An 11,675-nucleotide genomic window follows, 5' to 3' on the forward strand; every position below is an offset into this window, starting at 1 on the left:
AACCGAATAAAATTCATCTGTATCTATATTTATTGTATTTTAATTATGCATTAGGCAACCCCTGAATCAGTTGTTTCTCCCCACTCTGATTCACTCTAGCGACCTCTACCCTATCGTTAGGGCGTGTTGGGGTAGGCAGTACTTCCGCAGAAGCAGACTGATCAAGGGTTGCTTAACGCGTTATGTATCTATTGTATCGTTTTGTCAGTTCTTTTCTCTTTTCATTTAATCATACATATATTCCTGTGCAAATATTTGCGCGAGCACACGCAACATATTGTATATAGGTACACACTCAGTACCTGTTTTTCTGTTCTCATGTAACTAAAGTGTCGAAACGATACCGTGTTGATTTTACATTTATTTTATTGTCAAGTATAATAACGGCAACGAAATACGCGATAACGAAAAATCAACGTTAAAACCAATATATTTTCTGTTATCGTTTAGCCGCATCTGTTACATATTGTTCCGTTCCTCGCGATCTAGTGTATGTAGTTTTAACAAGATTGTGCTACATAATAGGGTAAAGTAATATTTTCAAAAAAGCTACACACTGGATTATTGTACAAAAAAGATCCTCTACGTAATTACACAGTCGTCATTTCCATCACGGCGGAAGAGGTTCCGAAGCCCAATCGTGACCCGCCGTGATCGAGCAGCATAACATGATCCAGTGTAAGGTATCACTAAGACAATGTATAGTACGTACTAATTCAAAAGTGAAACCTTTTTATTTTTTTTAAATTAAACTTTCACTAACGTATTTGTGATGACTCTGTGATTAAAATGAGGCCAAGCACGATATAATTTGAATTATGTTTACTTATTGGTATGTACTTAATTATCATTTACTAAGTAAGAAAATATGCTCCAAATTATATTGTGTTTGGTATCATTTTAGTTAGAAAAATGTAACGAACATGTTTAAAGCAAAAGTTTAAAGTAAAAGTTTAATGTAAAAGTTTTCATTCATCACAAATCAAAAATAAGGAAATTTGATTTTTGAGTTAAAATAAAAAATAAGAAAGTTGGATTTTTTAATTAAAGGTCCCAGTTTGTCGCGGGCTTTATATGTTGCCGGACGCTTTGACTTTCAGCCTTTCTTTCTCTTTCACTCGTATTGTCATTTTCCACGTTCGGTACGTTTAGAATCTCAGTCTCCAGAAATAGAATCGTTTCTACATCTGTATAACCGCAAAACTTGGATCCCGATTTTTATGCAATTATCCAGTGTTTCTGTAGATGAAAAGAGAAAGCAAGGGACTTTTATAAAAAAAAGATATTAAAGAATTTAATCTTATAAACGATATCATTAAATTTTCCCATCACGTTCCACTTATTCGAATGTTATAGCATATGAAGTGTAAAATTTCAATTTTGAACATGATTTTCTAAAGTGCATACCTACGATATATACGCACATACTAAGTGTACATATTTGAAGTGTATTTAATATATTTCTGGTGAGAAAAAAAACATAGAAAGCAATACGTACAAGTATGTAAGTAATTGACTTTGTGCAATTCGTATCGCGAAGAATTTGATGATTTGCATTGACCGACATTTGCATTTCTTAGATACATCAAATCAAGTGAAAGATTTTTTTCGGTTACAAATTGGATGAAATTTCCTTTGTTGTATATGGTGTATAATGAGTCGCTGAAAAGATCATATGATGCGCGTTATATGTTATATTTACCATGGATCGTTATCAAGTGTGTGTACGTATGCATCTTTTCCTTTTCTTTCTTCGTTTTTTTTCGCATGAAAAATGGACCGAACATGACGGTTTATGACATGAAAAAATTTCATTTACTACAGTGATACGTACTATTTTTGTAAATGGAAAAAATAACGTTTAGTAAAATTGTTCAGGCCATATAGTAAAGAGGTTAGTGGTCCATAGTATGTGGCGCGCAAAATTCTCGGGTGTCACTAGCGGCGCTGCTGTGTTATTGACCATTTTGCTATCCTTATCGAAATTCAAAGAGGGAAGATGATGGCGACGACGATGACAGGGTACAATGCGGCGGGGTGCTTTGAATACTAAGGTGTTTTGTTTTTTTCCAAAATTGTTTTACGATTCGTACAACCGTATTATGAACTATACCGTAACATAACGATATGTAACAAACCGAAAATAATACATATGTCGTGATCGTAAGAATAATAGTGAATGATGCGGTGAATGGCATAAAGGGCTAAAATGAGGGCGTGGCAAATAAACGTGACACGTGTTCAGGATATTAATCGAATTGCTTTGTATCTTCGTGTGTTTACGTGGTATTTGAATTCATTTCTTCCGTATTGGCATCTAGACCGATTCTGCAAAATGAGCGTGGAGAAGTTTTTTATGATATTTGGTTATAACTGATGACAAAAGTTTATGATATACTACAGTGTCATAATGCATAACAAAACTAGTTAATCAGTTCTTTTTCTTTTTCTCTTTTCCTTCTATTTTTCTTCGGTACATCAACCTATAAGAATATAAAGAACTGAACGGGTCTTGTTCGTTTAACGAGTTGGTGAGGTGTGGCGGCAGAGGTGACTTGGAAAGTAATCTGTGTCTATTGGCATACTCGATGTCATTTATACTTACAACTTTTCAACTTTCCACTTTAATCGTTCAGTGGTGTTTGTGAGACGAAAAGAGATTCTTGTGAGACGATATTCGCTATCGTAAATGCTCGATAAAACATACATACAATAGATATGTAACATTGGTTTGATTACATTCATTTTAAATGTTCTGTGTTAATTATAAATTTCAACGTTATATTATAGCATATAAAATCCAACGGAATTAGCGGAATAATCTAACTTGCTTGAACTCATGTAATTGCAGATGATCTTGAAGATCGATGTTGAATATTTTTCCTGTGTGTGGAATAGAAACTGACGATATGGTAAAATCACAGTTGCCACTATTAGTGGTTTCTCTACAATTTGGCCGTAATAGCGAATAAAAAGTATATACGTCATGATTTCAATCGAGACGAAATTGATTCAGCAAAATGCAAATGTGTATTCCTAGGATGCAGTATGGCTTCGATACTCTACTGGCATGCTTCTGGGAATAATTTGATTTCTGCTGCTTTTATCTTATTCTTACTACTTTGTCCTCGCAGCAGTACAGGTTAGTGATGATGTTCGTTTACCTCTCTGTTTCACTTTCCTTTACATCAACTGGATTTAGATAATTGTTCAGTGATAACAAGATAGAATCAGCAACAATTGTCGCCATACGTTAAAATTAATAATAAATAAGTTTCTTTGGTAAGGAGTTAATGATATTTGGCGTTTGTTTGTGTATTTACAGTAGGCAATTTAAATATACCTAAACTGAGACGCGTTTATCATTTTTACTGTTGTCGGTTGTCGGAAAAATTGAAGTAATAGCAAATTGATAGTAAGTCAACAGTGTGTATAAGTTGTGATCTTACTAACGAGAAGAGTAGTATTAAACAGGACATATACCAAGGTCTTTCACATATAAAAAATATTTTGACGCATGTATAATTTCACAGAGTGTGATCAGAAGTTTATAAGTACGCCAGATGGTCCACCAAATGGAACCTTTCATGCTCCGACGATAATTAACCCCGATGGGGATTCCAGACAATGCGTATATATATTTTTCGCTGGGCCGCGACAACGAGTCGAATTGAAATTCAATTCATTCGGCCTTCGGGGTACACCACCAGAGTGAGTAATTTCTTTTAAATTAAAGCGGTAAAATATCATTTCTTTATTTGTGCCAGTTTTTGTGTCGATGTATATGACCTCTATTTATTGATTAATTATCCATATCTTTGTAGTGGATCCGCTGTTGGGGAGTTACCCGCGTAAGTATTTACATACGTTAGGTATCGATATAATTTGCTCGCGGCCAAACTATTTTTGTTCGCAGATGAACTAGGAAAAACTTGGTTTTCAGTTGTGGTCACGAATATATGGACTTGTACACGGAAATACGATCGGAGAATACCAGCAAGTTGGTGGAAACTCCTTTCGGTGGTCGTTTTTGTGGTCCGATCCCACCTCGCAGGCGTGTGTCTCTTTATCAGGGAATCGCTCTTAGTTTCTATACTGATAAAAATATTACATTCCCTAGCCTGTTCAGCGGTACATATGCGTTTATCAATGCATGTACGTAAGCACCATTTGCCCTATACTTGAAATTTTAAGCATCAACTGGTTACACACATACACACACACACACACACACACACACACACACACACACACACACACACACACTTATTTTCGCTTCTACCAATTCTCACTAATGTTTGGATTGTTCGCAGCTGAATACGAAGTGGGAACCCCAGCTCCTAGCACACCATGCTCATTCAAGGTAGAGTCAGAAAACAAACGCAACGGCAGTATATTATCTCCTACTTATCCGGGCACATATCCGAAAGGTCTTACATGCAGTTATCAATTTATCGGAGTACAAGGTCAACGAGTACGCCTTGAGTTTCGAGATTTCGATTTGTTCTTTGGAGGTCAACAGTATGTAGCTGTTTATGTACTTCCGCGTTAAGCAGCTGCGTACTTTTCTAATTGCCTCCTGTAACATTCTTGTATTTTGCAGTTGTCCCTTAGATTATCTAAAAGTGTACGATGGTTTAGACAATACGTCGGCTGTTATCGGAACATATTGTGGTCAACAACGAAATTTGGTATTATATTCATCAGAGTCTAGTTTGTACGTACTGTTCGTTACACTTCAACGTACAGCGAACACACAAAATCGTGGATTCAAGGGTATCTTTGAATTCTCTGAGAGTTTCGTTAAATTAGGTAAGTTGAAATATCGTAATTCATAAATGCTATAAATCCTATTATTTATCGAGCAATTGTAAAGAGTTGCAAACGACACTTTGTTCTGTCCCTTCTTTTTTCTTAATCTCGGGCGTATATGTGTACGCGTACAATATGCATATATGCATGGATACATATATGTATATATAAATGCGCGTGAACGTATGTATGTATGTATGTATGTGTGTGTGTACACGCTCGATTCTATCTGCTCAGACTTCATCACCACTTACGAGGGTGAGCATATACGAGGATCAGAGTGCGATCAGAAGATATTGAGTAAGAAGGAATCATCTGGATTCGTGGTTAGCCCAAACTATCCATTTCCATATATACCAAAGGTTGTGTGTCGGTATTTCATTTATGGAATGCAAGATTCCCAGCATCTTGAACGCGTTCGATTAGAATTCAGACAATTTAAAATACCAAAAAATAAGACGATAGGAGAGTAAGTATAATTACATTACTGTTAAAATGTTTCTCTTGTCAATTTTGATCGCAATTAAACAAATTGTTTGTTCGTTTCCAATATGGTACGCAATGTGTATTCCCTTCGTCGTTCTTTTGCCTGTTCGTCGTTTAGTTCATCCTGTACCGATGGATATTTGAAGTTGTATTTGAAAGGACAAGAAGCAACAGATTCTTACGATAAATTCGATTACGAATTGTGCGGTTCGGAGAGCAATCCGAGCCCTGTAGTTAGCGATGGTCCAAGACTCGTGATGGTATTTAGCAGCGGAGAATCTCAAGGACAAGGCTTTAAAGCATGGTAACAGTCTTCTTAAATGAGATAACAAATTGCACGATAAGAGAAAGCAGCATATGTGACGCATTTGTTCTTATAGTTACAGTTTCGAAACAGAGTATAAGATACCGGGTACCGCAGCACCCGATGGCAGCTGCACTTTCACGTACCGCAGTTCCTCTCGCAAAAAAGGAGATTTTAATTCTCCGCGACATCCTAGTAATTATCCAAGCAACACAAATTGCACGTATGTTTTCATAGCTACGCCAAACGAACAAGTTACCTTAATATTTGATTATTTTAAAGTTCGAACGAAAAATACGAATATGACGACCGGACATTACGGGTAAGTTACTCAATTATTATTGTACTATTGTTGCTGCTGATGTACAATCGCACGTGTCTCTTGTCTCAGAGTGAAAATTTGCCAAGATGATTGGTTGGAGATATATAATACGTATCGAGATAATACGGAAAAATTAATAGGTAGATATTGTGGTAATACGGCTCCGGGACCGGTGGAATCAAATCTCGGTGCTCTCGGCTTAAAAGTGATTCTGCATTCGGATTCCGAGTTGGTTTATAGCGGTTTCAAAGCGCGTTACACGTTCCAAGTAGCGAAACCTATTTTTGGAGGTACGTAGTTGTAATAAAACTCAAATCCTTCGCGTCAAAATTGATTAAATTTCTGTAAATCTTTAATTACTTTATTTAGAAAGCAAGAACGAATACAAATTGTTTGTCGCTGTATTTGTCACATTGCAGATTGCGGATCGAATATAAGCAGTGTGAATTATGGAGTCATTGCTAGTCCGAATTACCCAAACAAATACGATGGACCCGCAAGAAATCTGGCTAGTAAAACTTGCAATTGGTTTATAAGAGTCCGACCGAATCAGCGAATATTACTACACTTTGAAGCATTTTCGGTAGAGGGTGATCAATCAGGTATATCCATGTTTTTCAATAGTTTGATTCTATCGATTAATGGAGTTGGTTTAAATGGAGGGCCTAAATCTCAATCGAAGTTGCTAGCAGCAATAAAGAAATGTAATTTCTTCAGTTCGTGGTTGTCCTGCTGCGGTGCTGCGCATATGGTATTCCACATCGTCCACGCCTGTCGAAATGTGTGGTATTCAAACTCTAGACAAAAATTGGACTTACCTCTCTGTGGACAATAACATGCGACTTAGGTTTGTTTTTCGCACAAGTGATTCTTTATTGCTTCCTATTTCGTGTTTATGGCTTTACGAACATCGATCACGGTCGCGTTCACGTTTAAGCGAAAGAATAAAGAACATGAGCATTGATCGCGTCTTTTCTCTACTTTCCTTCTTTTGTTTTAGCTTCATATTGGCTGATAAAGCGGTCGGACAAATGGGATTTAAAGCAACGTGGACCGAAGTGAGCACAAATACCGGCTGCCAGAATCAGTTTCTTTGCGGCGAAAATAAATACTGCATTGCAGAGTCACTTCGGTGTAATAACATTCGTAATTGTGGCCCAAACGACACTACGGATGAAGAAAATTGTAAGTTTCGCAATCGTTAGAAAAACATCGAGTCAAGTTCTTAGAAACGTGTGGTTCAATTCTACTCTTCTTTTATTTTGCTTTTACTATCTATAGCTGTGTAAAATTATCGTGTGTATTACGTTCTCATCTAGCGAGGATGACAACGTGCACATTTTCCACCATACACTATACGTGTAAATGTATAAACATTATACCGCCGCGTGAACTCTGTACCCATATGTGTGTGCGTGTGCATACACGAACGCACGTACACACATATACATACATATACGCGCAACAGATAGACACACACGCATTCACACACGCATACATTTCCGAATCCAATATCAAACTTGTAATTTCTTCAGATCATTCAATAGATACTTAATTATTCAATTACTCTACAAATTCTCCAAGCGTATTCTTTTTCTACCGAGTACAGTACCTTTAACTAATCCTTCTCACGTATATGTTATGCATGCATATACGCGAGTGTGTATGTATGCATGCATCTTCTATGGATGTATACTGTATACACATGTAAATATCCGATTAAAATCAAACCTGCTACCGACTATTATACAGTACGATATCGTTCGGAATTGAACCGAATTGTCTATCTCGTTCTCGTTAAACGTATAAAAGTAAAAATAGTGTATAGCAATACGTATTATATATATACATCATTATTATACATATCTGACATCTGAATTTGGATATCTGAATATAAGAATATGATTTTCAGATGATGCAAATTGGTAAATTCTGCACGAATCTGCATGTATTTTTCAGTTCATTTTGCTCGAAGGTATCGGACACGTAATGTTATCGCGTAAATCATGACTTCAGTTCTAGATCGTTTTCGATATCGTTTCGATCGTTTACGATAAAAGAAAGTGTTCATGTTAGTGTTCACCTTGCACACGCGTACAATACACGTTTTCCAAGATATTCGTAATTACGTATAGCAATGGAGTAGGATAGGGGAACAATGTTCGACATTGGAAAAAGATTAACTAGTAAGTAGAGAACAAATGGTAGATAGAAGTTGAAGAGAAAGACAAGTATGTACTGAATTGCGTAATATTTTGGGTAAGTAGTACGTAGCTGTGTGTACAGGTGAAAGAATGGGGAGATTGAATGGGTGAATGACTGTGTGTGGTGTCGCAGGTGCAGCATCAGCCCCATTGTCGCCAGCACTGGCTGGAGTCTCTGCCATGCTTCTTCTCTCTCTGTGCTTTGTGTTCGTGGCCATCTGAGCCCTTCATGAAGCTTCCGACGATCCGGCATGTTATGATCTCCCCTATCACGTGAGTTCACTCACAATATTGCACATGTATCGCTCTTAATTTTTATACAACAACAAATTAATTATACGGTAACTTTTTTAATGTCAACCAATGTATTATGTGTATACAAATAGAAACGCGGATAGATGACGGACGCACAACCACCTTCATATTCATTTTATACACGTATACATGTATAATTTCAAATGTAACATGTAAAGTCATTTGCACTACTGCGCGCTATTATCCCTCTTTATTATTTCACTTATTTTTAAGTAGAAAACTTCTCACATTTGATTATTATGACATATGTACTTACATATACAATATTATATAATTCTACAAAAATTGTATCGAAAATATCGCCGTTTTTCAAGTATACCAATTATATCGTAATCTCGAAATTTACGTTTATATTGTCTTAAAAGTTTCTCTCACGTTTTACACAAAGTTTATAGAAAAAACGCATGATTACAGTGAATGCAAATTTGTTCATATAAAATAGCATGTGGATCTTCTCTCTTTCTCACAGACACGCGTTCACATGTTCGCGCTGTCCCTCTCCTCTTACAGATGCTCCTAATCCACACTCTTTCCTTTTTTCACTTTTCTTTCCTTCCCTCTTCGTTCCTTTTGCTGTTAAATCTTTCATCTTTTTCAAAATTTCTTTCCTCTTTCGAAGACTATCAACCATGTCAACCACGCACATTATCTTCGACTATCTTTTTAACTACATCCTCCGTTCCGCCGCGTTTTACTTTTTCCGCTACCATCTTTCTATAGGTTTCATTTAAATATGCTACGAGTATAAAACAAATGAAGCTAGTTGAATGATCAGCAATCGTACAAAAATTCGATTAAACTTTCAACGAATTGTACATAATTGTGTAGATTTTATGTTTTGTAAACGAGGAGCTAGAAAAGAGACGAAATACAAAAATGGACATTAGAGAGAATATGGACAAGTTTTAGATTGAACAAACGTTTGACAAGAAATTATTATATTTCAGGTGATATAGTTGTACAGACGAATAATTACGCTGTTTCCGTGGGTGGTGCCATCGGTATTATATTGATGTCATTGATCGTTTGTCTTTTGTGTCATCGAAAACTAAGAAGACGAGTTCAAACTGGACATCTTGACGATCTGCGTCATCGCATAGACGAGAGGCATCAATGTTATCATAATGAAAACCTTCTTCAACATCATCACCACTTTCATCATCATCACCATCAGCACCAGCATCAATATCAGCAACAGCAACAACAACAACAACACTATCAAGATTTGACTAGTGATTCAAGATATCACCTAGAATCATCGACTAGTCCAATGAGCGAGAGCGATGTCGAGGAAGCCAGCAGTCTCAACAGTGTGTGACACATCGTGTCATATTATTTGAACATTTGTTTGTTACCTTATTTTATTCACGTTACAGTTATATTAAACCACTGAAACGTCGCGTTTTTACCTCATTTCTACCTCATTTGTAATCATCTCCCGAGGATCAGTTAACTACTCCATTTTCGTGTTTAACGAGGCGTTTCATCATAACGATACAGTTATCATCAGATATGCGCAAAAGAATCTTCGAATAAGCTTCAACTTGCTCCAATTTTATCAAGATTAGTCTATATTCGAATAATAAAAATCATGTATGCATTTTTTAGAATGATTCATTGTATGTTATTCTGTAACGCACGATTTATTTTCTTGTAGACGTATGGCTGAACGCAGTTTGTATACCTTTCCCCGTTTTCCTTTTTTTTAAGCTTCGACTCCTTTTAAAATAGCGTATTTTTAATATATATAATTATTGATGCAATATATAGGATCGTATACAGAGAAGCGTAAAGATAAGAACGCGACAAATAGCCGAGCTGTAATTCGGCAATAATTTGAATGGAAAATAAATCGTTGCATCAGTTGTGTTTCATTGAAGATGGAGTGAAAGAAATGAAAAGGTCCGGTTATTGTTAACGATATTTCCGAAGCTCCTGATCCTCCAAAAGAATAAGTAAAATATATTTTTACTTCGAGTTAACTAGATTTATCGTTATTGTTACGTCAATGCGTTGTCATTGACACCTTTTTCTTATATTTTCTTGCATGTATTTAGCCGAGTCCACGGGCAAAGTATGGTTAAAGTAATAACATTACGTTATATTTGTATCTGATTGAAATGTTCGATTATATAGAAGAACATGTTACCACATGCATCCTTCCCTTGCGTAATCCGTTCACGTAGCATGTAACTAGTTGTACGCAACGCGCATACATATTTTACACATGTGAGAACGTGATCATTTCACAAATAGTACCTACGCAATTTCTTTGTAAATGTTATTTTTTTAGTTTTAAGCATATACAATTGTCGAGCGATAAGATCTGTAGCTTGAAATGGCCAGTTCAAGTTCACGTAGTTGCGTCCTATTTCTTGGTGTGATGAGTAATATACATACAGTGGTTTCATAAATCACGATATGTATATTTTTGTGATAAAATTTTTGACCCCTACTTCTATTTTTTTAATTCGTACGATTGAAGAAGATTATTTGAACGATCCAAACCTACCATGATATCTATTTGTTTCTCAAAAGTTTTATATTTCCCATTACCTTAGATTATTGTTTACTTTCAACCAATTATACAATTTTTAGACAGAACAACTCAATTTTATGTTGTATACAACGCACACTAACAAAACAGGACTGTTAAGAAATACGTCGCGTATAAATGTACATGAAATCTATAAATGCTGCCATTTGATATGATAGTTACATTATACGATTTTATACAAGTGAGAATCAGACGTAATCAAGCATAATCGTGTTTGATCAAATACCGAACACGAAATGATTGAGCAGCAAGTTACATTGACAAAAAAATTTTACGCGTCGAATTTTTTACTTTTTGCTCCCCCTTTACTTAATAGTTATCTTATGTTTAAATGTTTCGCATTTTGCATGAATCTTGAAAGCGGACATAGATTTTAATTTGTGTCTAACGAAAAGAAAAATAACGATAGCGAGAGAAAAAAGAAAGGGAATAGAAACGAAGAAACAAAGAAAAATGTATAGCCAAATACACAGGGAACGATGGTATTTAACATGTTCATAGTAAATGAAGAGAATAACAAATTTGATAGGCGTGAAGTACATCGCATTTCTAAAAAAAAATCACACGAAACAAGGAAAAGTGCGCGAAATAATAAAGGATGTAACAGATTTGTGTGTGATATATATTTGTGGTTTCGATTTTGATTCAATTTCCCTTTTTAGCAGGATTTTACAG

At 35.8% G+C, this 11,675-nt stretch overlaps 1 protein-coding gene across 7 annotated transcripts; it reads left to right on the forward strand.

Annotated features, from left to right (window-relative positions):
- The first annotated feature begins 27 nt into the window (after positions 1-27).
- Positions 28-11,608, forward strand: LOC117156583 (CUB domain-containing protein 2). 7 transcript variants are annotated; one of them, XM_076620797.1, is made up of 16 exons: positions 28-683; positions 2,852-2,912; positions 3,041-3,142; positions 3,534-3,711; positions 3,825-3,851; positions 3,944-4,155; positions 4,314-4,521; positions 4,604-4,812; positions 5,050-5,281; positions 5,417-5,602; positions 5,679-5,924; positions 5,994-6,214; positions 6,344-6,526; positions 6,642-6,771; positions 6,925-7,109; positions 9,391-11,608. In XM_076620797.1, exons 3-16 carry the CDS (start codon positions 3,049-3,051, stop codon positions 9,759-9,761), a joined length of 2,682 nt encoding a protein of 893 aa, XP_076476912.1. In that variant the 5' UTR covers positions 28-683; positions 2,852-2,912; positions 3,041-3,048; the 3' UTR covers positions 9,762-11,608. The 7 variants fall into 7 exon arrangements, 6 of the variants coding, with proteins under 6 accessions (XP_076476912.1, XP_076476911.1, XP_076476910.1 ...); XM_076620796.1 differs by having other exon boundaries at positions 28-678; XM_076620795.1 differs by lacking the exon at positions 28-683 and adding exons at positions 693-1,504; positions 1,581-1,724 and having other exon boundaries at positions 2,852-3,142.
- Positions 11,609-11,675: the final 67 nt, after the last annotated feature.

Source organism: Bombus vancouverensis, chromosome 8 (genome assembly GCF_051014615.1).
Source record: "Bombus vancouverensis nearcticus chromosome 8, iyBomVanc1_principal, whole genome shotgun sequence".
In the NCBI taxonomy this organism is placed as follows: domain Eukaryota; kingdom Metazoa; phylum Arthropoda; class Insecta; order Hymenoptera; family Apidae; genus Bombus; species Bombus vancouverensis.

Excerpts from the sequence above, each read along its gene's own strand:
- LOC117156583 (XM_076620797.1), top strand. The coding sequence starts at position 3,049 with ATGGCTTCGATACTCTACTGGCATGCTTCTGGGAATAATTTGATTTCT. Across the intron at positions 6,772-6,924 it reads GACAATAACATGCGACTTAG|CTTCATATTGGCTGATAAAG; the intron begins GTTTGTTTTTCG and ends CTTTTGTTTTAG. Across the intron at positions 7,110-9,390 it reads CACTACGGATGAAGAAAATT|GTGATATAGTTGTACAGACG; the intron begins GTAAGTTTCGCA and ends ATTATATTTCAG.